General features: G+C 40.2%; 1 protein-coding gene across 3 annotated transcripts in view; it reads left to right on the top strand.

Moving 5' to 3' along the window:
- The first annotated feature begins 2,054 nt into the window (after positions 1 to 2,054).
- Positions 2,055 to 18,760, top strand: part of cables1 (Cdk5 and Abl enzyme substrate 1) — a 21,105-nt gene continuing 4,399 nt past the window's right edge. For 2 of the 3 annotated variants that reach the window (XR_004658830.1, XM_034888331.1), the window contains exons 1-7: positions 2,055 to 2,839; positions 9,545 to 9,616; positions 9,769 to 9,861; positions 11,073 to 11,150; positions 15,245 to 15,353; positions 15,799 to 15,955; positions 16,104 to 16,207. Coding sequence is in view for 2 of the 3 variants with exons in the window: in XM_034888331.1 (XP_034744222.1) it covers positions 2,274 to 2,839; positions 9,545 to 9,616; positions 9,769 to 9,861; positions 11,073 to 11,150; positions 15,245 to 15,353; positions 15,799 to 15,955; positions 16,104 to 16,207 (1,179 nt within the window). In the remaining variant the exon portion in view is untranslated. The remainder of the gene's footprint in view (positions 2,840 to 9,544; positions 9,617 to 9,768; positions 9,862 to 11,072; positions 11,151 to 15,244; positions 15,354 to 15,798; positions 15,956 to 16,103; positions 16,208 to 18,760) is intronic. The other variant, XM_034888332.1, reaches the window with a different exon arrangement.

Here is an 18,760-nt window from a genome sequence, read left to right as displayed (position 1 = left end):
TCTGTTCTTATCATTTCTGTAAAACATAGGTACAGGTGTCCCATTATAAGGAACTTAACATTACATTTTTTTATGCACATATACATGATTAAACGTGATTTAAGTGAACATTTCCAAAATTATATTTTGAGTGATTGATGAATATCTCTAGTTGTAGCAACTATACTTGGTATTTGTGAGCTTACTAATAATTTGCGGATATTGTCAGAAATAATATTGGGACATTTGACAAAGCTTGACTGTACCTGGGATTGCTGTGGGGACTAGAATGGTAGATTTAGTCTGCATTAGCTACAGAGTCGACTGTTTGAGTTGTTTGATTCAGATCCTGTGCTGATGTTACTTGACTAACATGGAATATGGCTGTGAACTTCTGAGTTAAATGTCTTCAACAGTATTTCTGTTGGTCAATGTGAGAAGTGGGATTATAAACATGTCAGTTTATCACAAGTCAATTGGTTTTGAGGCAGGTAGAAGAGCTTCTTTATAAAATGAGAATATGAGAAAATTGTTGAACATGTCCTACCATCAGGTCTTGAATCTGGCCCCTTATGATAGGGGAAAGATTACCTCCCCTTTCTCTTGCCTGCCCCGAGAAATTGGCCCTCCGAGGAGAGAGACATCGTGGCTTCAAACGAGCAAAGTGGCAGTTGGTCAAGCCCACACCTCCAGACTCCACCATTTAATTCCTTGATATTTAGTTTGGTTTCCAGACAAATCACTGCCAGTACAGTATGTAGGCCTATCTCGTTTAATGTGCATGTGGTCATTAAACTGTGTGTGCTTCCGGATTGCACTCAAAGCACCAAATATTGGTTCTTATTTATACCAAGGGCACTGATTGGTTCTTCGAAAATTAAGTTAGTTTATAAATATAGATAATATATTATATAAATAAATTATATAAATAAAGTTGTTTGAATTAATAATAATAATAATAACTTTGACTTATATAGCGCCTTTCACAAACCCGAGGACGCTTAACAAACAGGGGGGGTTAAGGGGTGAAAGGTGTGAGGCCAGGAGATATTAAATTCCATAAGCCTCAGTGAAGAGGTATGTTTTAAGCTGGGTTTTAAAGGTTATAATAGAGGAGGCAGAGCGAATCGCAAGAGGAAGCTTGTTCTAGAGCGATGGTGCACTGACACAGAAGGCTCTGTCACCAAATGTCCGGAGCCTGGAATTAGGGACAGCAAGCAGGTCTTTGTCAGAGGCTGAGTGTATGGGTGGAGCAGATCTCTTAGGTACTGAGGTCCAAGTCCATGGAAAGATGTGTATGTCAGTAGGAGAATTTCATATTTGATCCGGGACTTAATTGGCACAAACTGATGCACAGATGACTAATAGAATCTTTAGCATGGGAGCACTGGTTGTTTTGTGGCTGATGAAGAAGCTGCCATGTGTATTCTGCTGCTTGCACTGAATTTGGTGGGAACATGGCAACACAGTAGGCCTACATACGAGGGGTCAGCCGGATTCAACGGGGACCAAGGAACAATTTTTGTCGTCCCAGAGCCCCAGAACATTGCAATCCCAACATAGAAGAGAGTAACATCACTTGCAGAATAGGGTAAATAATACACAATCCATAAAATGGCATATTGATGGGGTTATGGCAAAAAGCAACAACAACAAAAAGGACACGCAATGCATGTCAAGCAGACAGATGGCGCAATTGCTGCAGCGATGCTGACTTGTATAATTCAGACAAGGATATATTTTCTCAAAACAAACAGAGTTAGACCACATTCTGTTCGCTCCCATTGATCATTGTAGGGAGCGTGTATGGTGCGGACAGAGAAAGCAGCGTGCAGCTCTTTCGCCATGCTTGAATGAGATTTGTAATGCAGAAAGCTGCAAAAGTTTTCTTGCCATCATGTTAAACATTTCTTGTAGCAGTCTGTCTTCCAAATTGATGGACAAAATGTAAATGTTGCTTAAAGACTCACACTGTGCAGATCAAACTGTTTTAAAGATGCCGTGCTTAGTTTATGTAATTTTGGCATATCCTGTCAGAGAAGCTAGTGGTGGCTCCAACAGTCAGGAAAAGGTAGAAAAAACGCACATGTATTCCTGACAGCCCATTGGTCCAAATTTTCCCTGTGCTGCCACAATACTGCACACACGTGACCCCCTGTTTTCACCCAGTTAAACGCATGTCCTTAAAAGGCAGGCCACTGCAATTCACCAACACAAGCACGATTAACACAATATAATTAATGTTAGCAAGGTAAGGTCGCTGCTGTGGGGACCAGGATCACTGGGAGCGGACCATGGCGGCTGCCACGAGCAGCAACACATCCACGGCCACGCTACAGATCAGCCACTCCAGTATCGAGCAAACGCGGAAACGCATAGACCCGAGGAGGAGGCAAGCGGCGTTGTCTTTTCTCAGCAACATTTCTTTGGATGGGCGACCAGTGCAAGACGACCAAAACGAAGAGGATGACTCTCTTGAAGCGAGGACTAGACAGAGCCTGGTTTCTCCGGAGCGCTCGGTGTACGGGGCTGCCGGAGCTGCAGCGGCGGCGGCGGCGGCGGCAGCGACCACCGCCGCCCAGGCGCTTGCTTTCGCAAAACAGGCTCTTCTCTCCGGCGGTCGGGCTAGTTTCGGGACGGGTCCCGCAGCTGCCCCGGTAGGTACAGACACGGAGGGCGACGCTTTTGTGCCCCCGACGTTCAGCTCGCCGTTCTCCGCGGTCCCAGCATCGACTAGAGGGAGGCTGCAGACGTACACTCAGGGAATCCTACCTGCCCCTTACTCCAGGCAAACCTCCCAGAACTACAGCCTGGAGGGCGTACAGATAGCCAACTCTGCGATAGAGCTGCAGAGATCCAGGTAATTGTGTTAACAACGGGGTTTGGGAACATGCAGTAGCCAACAGTGTGAGTAACGCTGACGTTAAAGGTGCAAGCTTGTCTGCAGGACCTGCAAAGTCAGGCCGTTACACTCTACGTTGATGGCATCATAGCAAGCATCATAGGAGCACTAAGCCCCCATGCATGTTTTGGTCCACTCATTTATGCACTCTGCGGAGACAGCTGTCAAGATTTAATTAGTTTTCAAAATCACGTTGCCTCCATTATTAGTTACAATAAGATGTCACTGACAGACCTCTATTTCAGTTACTTCCTACCCATCATGCCTACATAAGCAGCCAGGTTAATGTTTCATTTCTTAAATTTAAGTACATTATCAGCGTTCTCTATGCATGCCACTATAATTTGGCACATCAGTTATTAAGTAAAGGAGGTAAACTTAATTACTTGCTTTTGTTTTGCACATCTAATGCATTTTGTTTTGTTTTCCTTACAACCACATAAACCAGGGCCCTGAATTATTGAACCTTTCACTGCAGTTTTTTTTTTTTATATTTATTTTTTATTTACAGTTGGCTATTTTGGAAAGGTGCTTTTTGTTCGCTGCTACACAGTCTGCCTGGAGACAAAAATACTAAAATCCAGCTGTTTTTTATTTACTGCATGCAGGTGGTTGTAGTCTTAGGACTCACTGGTCTGCCATCTGCATAGGGACAGATATGTGCAGTATGATCGTAGGTCCTGGAGCTGTAACCTAGTTTCCTAGTTTTTTTCTTTCCTGTGCTCATGCTCATTGGCAAGTGTCATTGGCAAGTGTCACCTGCTGTCTCCATCTCGACAGTGTGATGTTAACGTCCGGTAACTCGACATTCCTGTTCAACTTCATCCAACAAGGGCTTGCTGCTCTTTTATTTGCTCTCTCTGTCTACTTTACTTTCACACTGGAGGCACAACAAGAGTTTGGACTGTCTAACCTCGCTGCAGGACCGCTGTCAGTAACAGTCGTCTCATGGTTCTCTCACTGTCATAACCTGCCGTCAAGTCCTCTCTGCTCTGCTTTTCATTCAGTTCCCCTCTCTTACTCAAATCCTCTCCTCCCTCTGGTGTCTCTGCCAGACTTCACAGGGAGCCCTGCTTCATTGCGAAACACTCAATAAGCATTTATTCCCTTTTCTGACCTCATGGAAATTGTACTGCAAAGCAGCTTCCAAAAGTCTGGATTTGTACCTTTTTTGATAGTGAAAGAAGTGCAATAAAGAAGTTCTTTAACAAAAAACACCATTGTCTGTTTAGAAATGTGCTCTGTATTTTCTGCGATAACACTTGTCCATTAAAGCACCATTACTTCATCCATTTAGTAGCTTTTCGATAATGTCACAGAATCTGGCTCAGCAGATGGTGTTTGCTCAGTTGTCATGGAATAACACATGTTTAAATTTCCATTTTCCTGGGCACTTTAAGGACCACCTGTTCATGTTTGCGTAAAAGTCGAGATTGAAAGTTCATTCTGGACCTTGGAAACAGACGTAGAAGGAACAGTCTCACCACAAGGTCCTTTTATTTGCTGTTCTTGAGCTTCAACTTTTGATGTATGTAGTTTTGAATTGCATTACAATGTATCTCACAGTTGTTAAAGCCTGACTGTACCCTCCTTTTTAAGTGTGTTTGGATGATGTCCACACAATTGAATTCTAATTTTGAGAAATCAGCAACCTGTTGATGGAGTGTGGTCATGTTCCACAGAAAGCACAGACAGACCAGCGCTCTGCACAGTGCCTGGTTTGTTTTCTAAGGGCAGCTGGTGGAAACGTGTCCAGAGGTCCCTGGCTGGGAGAGGCAGGATGCCAAGACTTTCTGAGAAGCAGCCTGGCTCACCACTCTGTATTTTTTGTTCTTCACTTCCTCTCCCATGGGCATCAGAAACACACACTCACCCCTTAGACTTTTGGCCTTCAGTCTTGCTCCCATTCAGGAAGTCACAGAGCCTCTGATGTGCTGCCAAAGTAGACTTTCTGAAGTTAAGGCTGCTTTAGACTATTCTTAATCAGAATCCAATGCATTGAAATTATGGAAGATTTTATATTCTTCCTGCCATTCCTCAGACTTCATCTATCATGAATGAGCACTCCAAGTGCTGCAGCTTTAAATATAGCATTCCTATTCTTACCATCTGGCCTTGTCTGCCTAAGGTGTAAAGCTATCTTCATTTCATCCTTTAATTTAATATCATCCCTTAAACATATCCAGGTCTTCTCACATCATATTTCAGTTATGTTCCAATCACCATTAGGTACAGAATCATGCGCTTAACAGTATAATTTTTCTAGCATGAGACATCAGAGGCTGTGGCTGGAAAACAAGCAGCACAAGCCATTTATAGTGGACCTGTGGAGTTTTGTGTGATTGGGTCATATACTTCTGGTTAGGAGATTGGTTGTTGTTCGCTGAGGTCATGGTTGGCATAATGACAGGATTATAGAAGAATGCTCAATTTTCCTTCTCAGTGGCGGAGCTGTTAACAAACACTCATAAAAAAAGCCCAAAGGATTTGACTGTGAAACCCAACTTAAATGCACCACAAAGTAACAAGGTGCAGCATGTGTTTTGCTTCATGCACTTTCAAGTTGAACCCCAGAGTTAAATTTCCACATTATGACTTGTTCTGTATCTCACCCTGCAAAGCTAATATAACTTTGTTCATGTTCAACCTTTTTCAGATTTTTTAAAATCTGCTGATACATGCCATTTGTACCGCCTGTGTGTTTTGGAGTCCAATTTTATTTATTTATTTTATCAGAATTACCCTGTTTTCTGTTTGCCTGGAATTTATTGTGTGAGGAAGCCCAGAGCATTACATTTATTTCCACTCAGCAACTCTCTGGCAAATTGAAAAACTATGTTCTGTGGCAAGCTGCCAACAGGGCGTACGTGTGAAACGGTTTAATCTCCACAAATAGACCACTTGAGTTTTATGGCGTCATTGCATGGCACTGCTGGAGAGGATTATCAATATCTTTTTGAAACATTTTCATTGCAAGAGGACTGCATTGTATTTGCAGGGATTGAGAGATGCTAAGGGGTGCTTGTTGTTGCTCCTTTGCCATGATTTATACTGAGGCTTCTTTGAAGCTTCTGACCAGGCCTTGTTTATTTCAAACAGACTAAGCTAACCCTAGTTGGTAGGAGTTGTGTCTGAAGTAGGTGAGTGGCTTGGCCAGTGTTGTTGTTTCCAGGATTTGTAGCAGCCTGGAAAACATATTTTGCATTCAAAAACATGTCCTGCTGCTGCTGTGCATCTGCAGTGCATGGATCAAAGTTCTCACGCTTCAGCTGTGTCCTCTTGAACTGGAAACATGCCCTTCGGTCAACTGGTGAATGTTATTTGAAAATCAGTCACAATTCACCGAGATTTGGACAGGAAAAATTGTCAGTGTTACACAGAAATTGAGACCTATTGCTTACATACAGTGTTTGCAGAGATTAAGGACAGGTTTGGATTTTTCTGTCCGTCTTAATGCAAACTCATGCCTCTACTAACATTTAGAACTATTGGTCATTTTACTCATTTATCCCGCCCATACTTTAACAGCTGTGAAGTGATCAGGCCTTCGCTGTGAGAGTCTACTGCTGTACATTCTTCCTGTCCTTCAAAAATCCAGACACAATTTATATGAGGCTTCAGCAATTACAAGTTGGTGAAATCAAGCTTCCAAAGTTGCAAGCTTTTTACTGCAAAATCCCATCTGGGTGTTATTATCACTCCGCTGCAGCTCGGCAAGGAAACGCTGTGCCAGGTTACCCAAAGGGAAAATTGTTCTAAAAAAACAGTAACTTTGGAAGATACCCACTTGATTTGTCTATGACTAGAATGCTAAAGCCTCACATTAGCATCGGCTGGGATTACCATGCATTTATGCTTCGAACAAGGACTGTGGATTTCTGTGGGCTTCACAAATAGTATGGACAGGAGGAATAATTATTGCAAACAATAACTCTTTCAATGTGTATATTAGAATATAGGTCATATAGTAGGATAGAAAAAATCCAAACCTATAAACTTGCATTAATTGACTTTTTTGACCACTTGGTGCATGCATCACAAGCTGTAAACACAACACTGCCATTCTGTATTATCACCTTATGAAGGCAAACAGTTGTCTACTTACACATACAGACACAGAGAAACATTAGCATTCATTTAGCTCGGTTTTGGTCTCCACCAACTCCTGAGATAAGTATCTGGCTCTATGGGTACTAAATGCTGGACTATATAATCGCCAGCTAGATGCAAACTTTGTTTCTGTTATTTTGGGCTGCGCTAGTAGCTCACAGTGGGTCTGTCAGGGCTTTTAGTTTCTTTTTAGTTTTTCAAAACGGCTTCCTGCTGCATCCAAAGAGAACAAAACAAAAAGTTTAAAAATATAAAGCACTCTGTCGAGCTAAGGAGAATTGCAGTGTCGGAGGATAATTCTCAATGGGTTCCATACTGCTGTTCAAGTGGCACCTCACATCTCACATCATTCGTTGGATCCATAATTCATGTAAAAATATAATTTAGTGATTAAATTGAGCCTTCAGCTAGAAACTTACTTTTATTCCGTTTTTGGATTAAAGACAAAGATGAGGTGATTTTCAATTTGTCATTAGCTAAAGACTGTTATGTTCCATGCCAAGGTCCCATTTCAGCTCTAAATACATCAAAACATGGAGTCATGACACCATGCTCCCCACTGGGCTGCGTCACACAGAGATACCGCAGGGCTTTCCTGCCTGCTGCTGTCAGACTCTACAATCACCACTGCTCCCAGTAGACCGCATGGACAAAACACACTCACCAGGTCTGATAAAACGTGCAATAAAACATGTGACTGTGCAATTACTCTAAATACATTTTACTTTTTAATATTTAATTTCTTTAATCATATTTTTTACTGTGTTAACCTGTGTATTTTACTTTTCCTCTTATCCCTGGCTGCTGCAACAGTGTGAATTTTCCCATTGTGGGATTAACAAAGGATTTTGAATGGAAATGTTTTTTTATGACCTAAATTTTTCTTAAAGATTCATTGAACATTAAGTAGTTTTAGGAATGAAATGAGCCTCCATCATGAGAAAGCCAGAAGCCTTGTCCTCTCTCGTGCAGAGGTCAAGCCCTTTCATTACAACTGAATCAGCTGCCCATTGTTCTGCTCATTTAGACTGAAACATGTACTGTTCATGGTCTTTATCGGAGCTTAATGTTCTTCCTTCCAGTTTATGACCATTAGGGTCATAATACACAGCGCAGAAGGTTAGCCAGTACAATGGTTCTAGGTTTCTTGTCAGCTCCAACAGTCTGGCTCCTCATGTAATCACTTATCTCGGCCCGTCTCCGCCGCAATGCACTGTTCACTCAGCCTGTGTTGGTTTAAACTCCGGGAGATCCTCAAGGACAGAGTCATTCTTTGTTAATTTGTTCTCATGCTCTGTCATTTATTAACCAGCCATTCTGCTTTACGCTCCGCTGTCTCACCCTTTGGCTGAAATGTTCAGTAAAGAGGCAAGTGTCATCAGCTTGGAACATACATACAGCATTACAAAACTTGGAAGAATTGGATAGTCCAAGAATATGTTCAGGATGCATGGTTTGAACAGTCATTTATTTGCACACTTACTTGGCTTTGCCAACTCCGCTGCAGGTTTATTTAACCTTTGATGACAGATAGATCCCCTTTGGAAGAATGTGTTATTTTACCACTAATGTGTTAATTTCTACTACTCTTAAATGTGTGCCACTTTGTGATGTTGACTGATGAGTTCGATTATGTTGTTGATTGTGGTTCTAAACATGCAATTACAACCTATTTTTAGAACCGATTTAGGCATACTTAGTTATCACATGTGGGTATGTTTCTTAAATTGGCACTTGATCATATGAAAGGCAACCAGCAGAATTAACTTCTTGAGTAGTAGTGCAACTAAAGTGTGAAATAAAAGCCAGCTGGGACAAAATGTGTTACAAAAAGTGCTCGCTGAGCCAGCTTGTTGTCCTCGTAACTGCTCAAATCCTGGAAAATTCTCTGTGATCTATGCCAGATTGAGGAGTCATCCTTGTCCATGCAGGCACACAGTGGTATTGATGGATTGATGGAGGCAGTTTTACATATGTTGGTAAATAAAAAATAAAAAAGGGGTTAAATATGTCTCAAGTCCTAAAACTATTAAGTTATCAAAAAGGCATTGTACTGACACTTCACTGCAAAATGATTGATAAGTGTTTCCCAAGCTATTCAGTTTCTCAGTAGTTGTGTACAGTACAGAACAGTGAGGTGGATAGTGGCTTCACACACTTATTGACTCGTTACACAAATGGAGATTTGGGTTGAATAACCCTGCATTGTCTGTGAATGCTGATACCTTGGTTTTATTGTAAAAGCTAGAACTGACCAATTTGTTAGGAAAATTGATTGATTTTCAGTGCCCATTTGCAAATTTAAGGTATTGCTTTGCTGGGGTATTGACTTTGGTCATTGTTCTGCCTTTTAATCAAATTGCATTGCAGGGCTGTGTGCCCATGTGTTCGGTAAATGGAAAGATCACAATGAGTATTATTATCATTATTTTGCCAGAGGTCATTCTTTTAATAGCTGTTTAGCATAAGAACAGTTGGTCCTGTGTTTGGTGTGTTGATGTCTTTTTGTATCCAACGTCAATCTTTCTGTGTGTCTTCTGTTTGTCTTTCCAGACGAAGACTCATCTCTCAGCGCTCTTCACTTGAAACACTAGAGGACATTGAGGAGAATGCTCCTCTCCGCAGGTAGTAAACTGCACAGAAATACCATTCACATTGTCTGCTAAAGTATTTAGTTTTTAACCTAAGATATTCCAATCACTGTTTGTATCTTGGACTGGGACAGTTTCTCAGTTTTTTGAGGTATTGATGTTTAGTGTTTGTTTTTTACATTTTAGATGCCGAACCCTATCGGGTTCACCCCGACCAAAGAGTTTCAAGAAGATCCACTTCATAAAGAACTTGAGGCAACATGATATGCGCAATGGAAGGTATGAAGGCAAACATTGCCATCCATTAGTCAATACAAGTCCTCAGTGTATAATGGCAGGCTGCCCCGGTCAATGAACTGCTGTGTAGATGTTTCTCACATTACAAGCCACACCGTAGTCGAGCAGGCCTGGCCCTTTCACTGCATGTCATTTTGAATTATAAATGAAATGTAATCAATTGACAATCCCATCCATTCACACAGAGTATAATCTGATTTAATTTAGACCTTTCTTGATCATTGTTTACATGTTTTGAAGTAAACTATGACATCACTAATAAAGCTAAATCACATATAATTGTGTCACATTTTACATAAGCATGTATGCAGAATACAAATCCATATATATATATATATATATATATATATATATATATATATTAAAAAAAACATTTAGCACAGTGGTGTTCATGTTTGAAAAGATGGTTGTTTAACCTAGGCCAATAGTGTTTATTGCTCTGGTGATTTCCATCATTATCAATATCACATTCTTTGGATATTAAATCTAATTCAGTTAACTGCTGTGAGTCTCGTTCTGGTGCTTTCTGAAAAAATATTTTTTCCGCTGAATTTGTTGTTGTTTTTTTTAAGCGTAGACTGTTACAGTTTCTCTTGTTTAGTAAACCAGTGTACCATCTTGATAAGTTCTGCCTGTTAAATTAGGTCTCCTGATAGGTAGAGTTGTTTTTCTTCAGCTGATGTTGGAACAACTGGTAGCTGGATTTTCCACACTATTGAGAACTGCCTGTTGATTAACTGATGCTGAAACATGTCATGACTCACCGTGTTGTTTGTGTCCTTATGTTGATTTTGACCTAGTTTCAAGATTCATAATGTATCTGAGTTGCAGCTATGGCTTTGAGGTCGTTGTAGTGTTACCCAAAGTCAGAGCCTTTCTGCCCCGTGTGCTGCTGACATCTGGTCACAACACATCTGATTGGATATGTATGTTTACAGTTAAGTTCAGGGCAATTTTGTAAAAGAAATACCATGTTAATTGAGGTTAACTTATGACAAAAATGCATTGTTCTTGCCTCCAAACCACTTAATACATGCTACATGTCCTACCACAACAAAACAACACAAACTCATGTTGACGTTTCACCTCATTCTCTTCATTCCTATTTTTGCTGCACACTCTCTCCAACTTTAACATGTGGATCTTGTCAGATAGATATTGATTAGCTTGTTTACCATTTTTTGTTTTTATAGGATAGTCCTTATCAGTGGCAGAAGATCCTTCTATAGTGTATTTTCTGTCCTGCCCTATCGAGATTGTAGCCAAGCAGGGTATGTATCCTACAGCATGCCAAACTTCGTAACCTCCTCCAGCCTGTGCTCCCTCTTTCCTTTTGTTTTCTCATCCCTCTTTTTCTGTGGATGTCTTCTTCTCTGACTGGTGCATACATTTCTATGGGTTGGTTTTGGTGGTTCCTTTTTTACCTTTTAAGGTTTGATAAATAAACAAACAGTGGGCTGAAATGGGCTTTTTTTGTCTGTTGCAACTGTCTGCTGGCTGTGCTGTTTAGCATTTAATACTTACCTTTCCCGGGGTTCCTGTTCTTTTCAGATTTGGAACTTTAACTCTTAAATAATTTTCATGTGTTGTCCACTGGTCTAATTATCCGCACTGCTGGCAGACCGGAGTTTCTGCTGCCTGTCCTGCAGACAGTCTTGACACCTTATATTTACCATTTTTGTTTAATCTTTGCCTTTTTTTAGGGTTTTACATTTCTTGGTGCTAGAACAGAAGATCTTTGTGACTTATATGTAGACAATGCTTGTTTCCTTTTTTTTCTCAAAGCAATGCTAGTCTCTATGTAATTGGAACCCCCCTGGCTTGCATGTGGATAGCTCTGGAATGACCTTGTTTCTGACTCCCACCACTCACATGACAACGGTGTGTTTTGGAGGAAGTGAAAGAGAAAGGGGACAGATAAACGCTAGAGAATACAATGCACAGAAAGAAAAGCTTCACAGCAAGGCTTAGTGGAGCGCATAGAAAGCTCAATTCGTTTGTGGAATTTCCAAAGCCAGCCAATCAGTGCAAGGTCAAGGGTTATTAAACCCCCAGGGCTATCCAATATACACATTTGACTGCTCATTGCTGCTTGACAGTTTACTGACTTATGCTGGCTCAGTCAAGTGTTGTCACTGCAAAACATTTTATTAGAAGACTGGGCCCAAACAGCTGATTGCATGTAATGTCCTTCTTCTGTCTCTCGTCTTTATTCTCACTATAATTACCTCCCCATGAAAAAAAATTGCAACATTTTGTACAACAGCCCGGTATGGTCCTTCAAACTAAAGGGAACATAATATGGGAACACTTTTGCTACAGTAACAACAGTAACTAATTAAATTCAAAGGGCAAATGGTTTGACATTTTTGGAAATCCACTGATATGAAAACGTTGACACCACTCTTATACCGGTCTATGTGAGGGACTATTTTTTGGACATACTTATGGGTCTGGGACGGTTACCTCATTACCGCAGTCACTTGCCAATACCGCTGCAATGACCTCATCACCACATTAAAGGCAAACTTTTTTTAACTTTATAGACAATCAAGCTTTCTGAACTTTCTTCTGGAAAAGATCAACGGAGAAGAGAGAAGGCAGAGTGGCCGTAAAAGACAGCAAAACATAGTAAAGACTCTCACATTGACCTGAAATTGAAACGCTGTATTAAGCGTTAACACAATCCCCTCTACCGGCGGTATTGACAACAGATAAAGCCACTGTGTCCCGAGAAGCTCAAGATTGTTGTTTTATTGTTCAATTTTTACTTTACATTATCTTTGCTATCTCTTTTTTTATCACAGCGCAGTCATATGCTACTCTCCGCTACCGCTCGCTCTCCTTGCGCGACCACACAGACAACGGCACCCTGCCATTCTCACTCTAACGTACGCTACTCTTGTAAGTAGGTTGCGGTATACCGCACTACCGCGGGAATTTCTTGCTTTTCCAGCGGTAAGACAAAATCCATACCGCCACAGCCTTATGTACCATGACATCACTATGACGACAAGGTTACTCCTTCCAACAAACAAAATAGTCCTGCACATTACACTCCACAAAATCACTTTACACATTGTTTAAACAAGATGTAATGTGTTATTTAGTGAGCTGCAGAGTTCAGACACTGTTTCCACCTGCTTCAAGTACTTACGCTAAACTAAGCTAACAGGCTGCTTGTTCCAGCTTCATATTTTTCTTTCTGACATATGAGTGGTATCACTCTTTTTTGAAAAATAAAAAGCAAATAGCCACGTTTCTCAAAAACGTCAAACCATTTCTCTAAAGGAATGAAAACGTCAAACTATGCTGGCTTAAAGACAAAGTTTTTAAATGAGCATCTGTTTATGGGGCGTCAATGTCTCGTGACATCTAGATGGTTCTGACTCAAACCCTGCCAGGGACCACTTGCTTTTCTCTGTGGACTTTGCATGCACTCCCTGTGTTGGCATGGTTTTCCCCATTTACTAGAGTTTTGCTGACCCTAAAATACATGCGTGTTAGGTAATGCTCCTGGCATTGGAGTATAGTCAAAGTTGTCCTCTGGGGTAAAAGGTTAAAGGGTTCAAATGCAGATGATTACATTTCTCAAAGGGATAATAAAGTATAATTTAATGATGCTCGTAAGTTTAGTGTAGTTGGTGACGCTTGGACAAGGCTGCGGAAGAATATTATTACAAGTCAGTCAAGCCAACTTTAAACTGCTGTTTAGTCATGTTCATATATATGCTTTTTACGCTTAATGCTAGCTTTAGAAACATTTGGCAGGGCATGATGAGCACTTTGCATAGATTCATAACCCTAACACGTTTGAAGCCCATGATTCCTAGCCATGCATGTTGCTAAGCAATGTCAGCTTTTTGTGTCAGCAGACTGAAGCGCAACAATTTATTTTCTGGATTGCTTATTAGAAATGCTCTTTTCAAAGAAATGATTCAGTCTCCTTTGTTTCCCCCTTTTTATGTAATCTTCATTTTTCTGTGAGACATCTGCTGCCTGGGGATCTCAATGCTCCGTCAATATTGTACCCTGACATGCCAGTCTGCCAACATAACACAGTTTTCAATATAACAGATTGGCCAAGCATGTCATCAAAACACTGGGAGAGTCATGCAAAGACCCACTGTGTAATTTCTCTGGGCACATTGTAAAGAGAAAGCACAACCGAGCTAGGGAAGATAAGGGAGGAGTAGAAAAACAAGACGGTGTTACGATTTAATGTCTGCTGACTCAGGTAAAAAATTAAGCTAAAATAAGGCTGGAGTTAATGTTACAAAAACACAGGTTGATATATATCTTTCTTCTGTCTTGTTTTGACATGAAAGCAAGTCCAAGAGACATTTTAGAACTCAGTCTGTTGTTAGGCAATATTATTGCACTGCCTGTTTAAAACGTGCCCATTCAAAATGGGCCTGTTGGAACAGGCCGATTGCTTGGCCTTCGGTATTGCTGCTTGCAGCTTTCTCCAGAACCATTACCCCCAAATAACTAACAGAAGGCACTCATGGCACTTAGAAAATTTAACTCAGCCATATAAGACTACTAATGACTTCCTTTGTTCTTCTACTTTAGAGGAAAATTGTATGTATTTGACAGAAATGTTACCAGTTATGTTGCAGATTCTGATTTTACTGACACAATATCACAATGAAAATACAAAAGAATTACTGTTTAATTATTACTATCCAGCATTATATGAAAGTTACAGCTCCCCCCTGAACAGACGCTCATTCAATTTAAGCAGCCTACATTGTGCTGATAATGCCTCTCTTTTCACTTTAAGTAGGCTAAAAAGTTAAATGCAGGAATTGTTTAAGGCAATTTTACCATATTGATAGGTAGGCGATTTCCCGGGGCCCCAGGAAATTGAGCAGTGTGATTTTATTTATTAATAAAACACAACCAGTGACACCTGACAATTAGGTGCATATTAACTACTGCTCATCAAGAGATTTGGTGGGTCACCTATTTATTCCGCGTATCCGTTACCCATCCATATTAGTAGCCACACTGCCAAACAGCGAGCATACTCACACACTCACTCACTCACTCACTCACACACTAACACACTCGCTCGCAGTTGGTGTATTTTAGTGTTTAGTTTGCTGCTATGATTGATATTGTGGTTTTAATTATACTTCTCTCAACACTATTCTTATATATTTCTCTTCACGGCAATGTCATTCTAATTAAAGTTTGCTTGGGATTTACCCAGTCTCTTGTTTAATTTCAGCAGCAGACATTAAATACAAAAATATTCGGCCGATCAAGGGGATTGGAGGTTAAAAGTAGCTGTAGGAAGGTTTGTATGTATCTATGTATCTATGTATGTTGAAAGCTCTAAAGCTGTTGTGCTTATTAGGGATGTCAAGCTGGAAGGAGGAGGGCGTCAACGACACCCATCAGGAGGCGTCAGTGCCAAGGAGATGGTGATTGGGCTGGAGGGTGTGGAGTTAGGAGCCGATGGAAAGGTAAGATGCCAGCAGAATTATGATGTGTGAAGTTCAATCATCTTATCATTATTGACAACAAAATAAGTATAAGTCCATGCTTTCTACTTACTGTAACTACTCAAAAAAACATAATGAAATGAAAAACATAGTAAATCACCACAGTTTTTTGCATTTTTAAAGCAGGTAATATGCTTTTTTTCAAAGCAGCATTTTAACACGTAGCCCAAAATCCCAGGTGTAATTACATTACATTCTATTACATCACATTATGCATTCCATTCAGGCAAGTTAGTTCAAGGCTCCTGTTATTGTGCATGGTGACTTAGTAGTATAATATACTGGGACACTTAATGAGACAGACCACCCTAAATGCTGTTGGGACCACCTGGGGATTTTCCTGCATTGACATAATGCTTGTGTGAAAAATAGATATTAAACATTATATCTACACCTGTGTCTGCAGACGGTGTCTTACACCCAATTGCTGTTTCCCACTAACGCGCTTGGTGGTCGAAGGAACACCATCGACTCCACTTCATCCTTCTCTCAGTCTCGTTACGCCAGCCATAGAAGCCTCAGTTTGGGCCGAGCCAACAGCAACCAGAGCAGCATGGACACAGGTCAGTCAACTGCCAACAAGTACTTACCTTAATCAGTATGAATGTTGTGTATACTTCACCCTCATTTTTTTTCTCCATAATCCAGTGTATTTTAATTGGAAAAGTGCAAGTGCAAAGGCTTACTTCTGGCTCCACCTCTATTGTGCAGGTAATGATCTGGGGGAGTTCCGCGAGTACGACCCCAATCTCCTTGATGACCCGCAGTGGCCTTGCGGAAAACACAAGAGAGTCCTCATTTTCCCCTCCTACATGGTGAGAAAGTACTCTAGCTGCTCCTAACACATCATCGCCACCACCTCTACCAAGAAAAACAATAGCTGCAACCTTGTCTTATTGAGAGCAGAATGGAGAAGTTGTTGGCATAATTCACTGAAGCAGACACACCTCTGTTTAGACATATTTTTCTGAAATGTTCTACAATATTTCACTGATAAAGCCTCTTTTTTTTTCTCCAATGGTTATTTTTGTCACCTTATTGTTCTCAGTCCTCCCACAACAGCTAAGAACAATAACACACCGGAAAGATTTGCCTGCCTCGACTGTTTCTTTCTTAGAAGTTCCCCTGAATTTTATCATCTGTTTTTTAAAAGGAGCAATAAACGATGTTTCAGATGGTTTTAATCAGCAAGGTCGCTGGCCCAGATTCTCTCCCACCTTCTAGGACCTGAATGAATATACAGACTTTATCACAGTATAGTGGGCAGTAGCTATTAAGCATCCACTTCACCAGAGCAACACTTGGTGTAGTGTTTATACCTCAGCACTAATCACTCTTGTACCTTGTACTACTTTTCTGGAAAAGAACGGATGTTTTATTGGGGTGGGAAGAGGGGAAAGAAAACCTGACTAGACTCCAACCTCATTCTTTCCTGGGCTCTATTTTTGTTACGGAGACCGTCTGAATACACAACAAGGACTGCCAAAGTTGAAATGTTAAGTCAAGGCCAGGCTATGTGTTTTGTTTTTTTCTTCTCTTCCTCCAATTACAAAACCCAGAGTCTAACAACAATGGCTATTGTGTTTACTGCAGGAATAGAGCGAGTAAATTCTCAATAGTTTTCTATACTCTGCCTTCAATTGAGAAAACTTGTATGACCAAAAATATGAAGCATAAAACCTCACTTAAGTCTTTTTAAATCTTGTTTAAAAAAAAAAAAAAAAATGCAGTGGCTTGTTGATTTGTGGAATAGTATCCTCACGTTAAAAACATAATCATGTAGTGACATGAGTTAGCGTGAGACATGGTCACAGAAGAGTCTCTTTTCTGTCACGCAAAGTCAGTGCTGTTGTCAGGGCAGCTTTATGTTCATTTCTCGGGGCTACAATCGATTAGCATTCGTTCTCCTTCATGGTTCATAATCAGTAGCGTGGTGTTCAGGGTGAATGCCATTATTCACGTTCCATGCATTGCCTGTAATGCCATACATGTATATCGAGAGTCATCCTTATATTTTTAGCACCACTGCAGTGTGTGTCTCTTATAATCAGTGGACCCTTCATTATAGGACTTTTTCTTCTTCTTTTTTTTTTTTTTTTTACAACTTTACTGCTATTTTTGTATGTTTTGCATAATCTATTAGCTACAAAACCCCTGTATTCACCATAGTGGAGGAGCAACAATTTATTTTATTCTTGATTATTCTGCAGATCATCTTAATTAATCGTTTCGTCTATGAAATGTCAAAAAATAAGGAAAAATGTTTAATAGAATTTTCTAGAGCCCAGGGTGATGTCTTCAAATAGCTTTGAACAACAGTCCAAACCCAAAGGTGTTTTATTTACTACCAAATGGGACAAAGCAAAGCAGCAAATTCTCATATTTTTAAAACTGGAACCAACGAATGTTTTGCACCTTTGCTTGAAAAATGACTGAAATGATAAATTGAGTTGCTGGTAAACTTTCTTGTAATCTTTTCAGCTCTACGCCAAAGTAATTACTCAGATCTGAGAATACAGCGACAGTGCTACAGCAAAGTCTGACTGGGAAAAAAACACCAAGGGACGGATGATCAGATAGTTTGTAAACTATACTAATTATTTCTTTTAAATATTATCATTTTTGTGGTGTATTTTCAGTGAAATAAACACAAATAACATGTTTAAGGTAATCTGGCTAAAGTGTTGGAGGTCAAAGTGAAAGCAACCAAAATGTGGGTAATTATCCTGCATGCATGGTACTGTAGATCAAAGTTTAACCAAGACATTGGTAATGGGTGTTTACAACGGACATTTTGGGTAATTATTTTTATTGTTACAGTTAAGGTAATACTTATTTCCTGCCCTGGCTGACTTATTTTAAGCACTGTTGTCCTGTTCCAGGATCTTAGGAATTATATTGTTGAATGCTGGTGAATGTTATGACAGCCAAGTTGACAGAAATAAGACCCATGTTAGAATAAATCATAATTATCCTGCACATCTAGGAGGTTAAGTTTGGTTTTGCTTTTAACACATCTTAAATTCGAGCTGAGGATTCAGCAAGTGCTAGAAATGTATTTTGCCTTACTGTGGTCATTATACTGTCTTAATGTGACTCAACCACCTGGCACTCAAAGCATGTTATAACAAGCATTAAGGGCTGTTTAATAGAAGCCTGGTGAAGGTATGGAAAGCTCGGTCAGCAATTAAGTATGTTCTTCTTCCTCTAGGTTTATTGAGGAAAAAGATGGCAACAATCTATCTTTTTCTTATTCTCAATAAATCCTATGAAAATACAAGAAAAAAAAAATGTCTTAGTCCACCTCTCTCTCTGTGTGTGTGTGTGTGTGTGTGTGTGTGTGTGTGTGTGTGTGTGTGTGTGTGTGT

Source organism: Etheostoma cragini, chromosome 12 (genome assembly GCF_013103735.1).
Source record: "Etheostoma cragini isolate CJK2018 chromosome 12, CSU_Ecrag_1.0, whole genome shotgun sequence".
Lineage (NCBI taxonomy): Eukaryota > Metazoa > Chordata > Actinopteri > Perciformes > Percidae > Etheostoma > Etheostoma cragini.
This window is presented reverse-complemented; position numbering and strand designations above follow the sequence as displayed.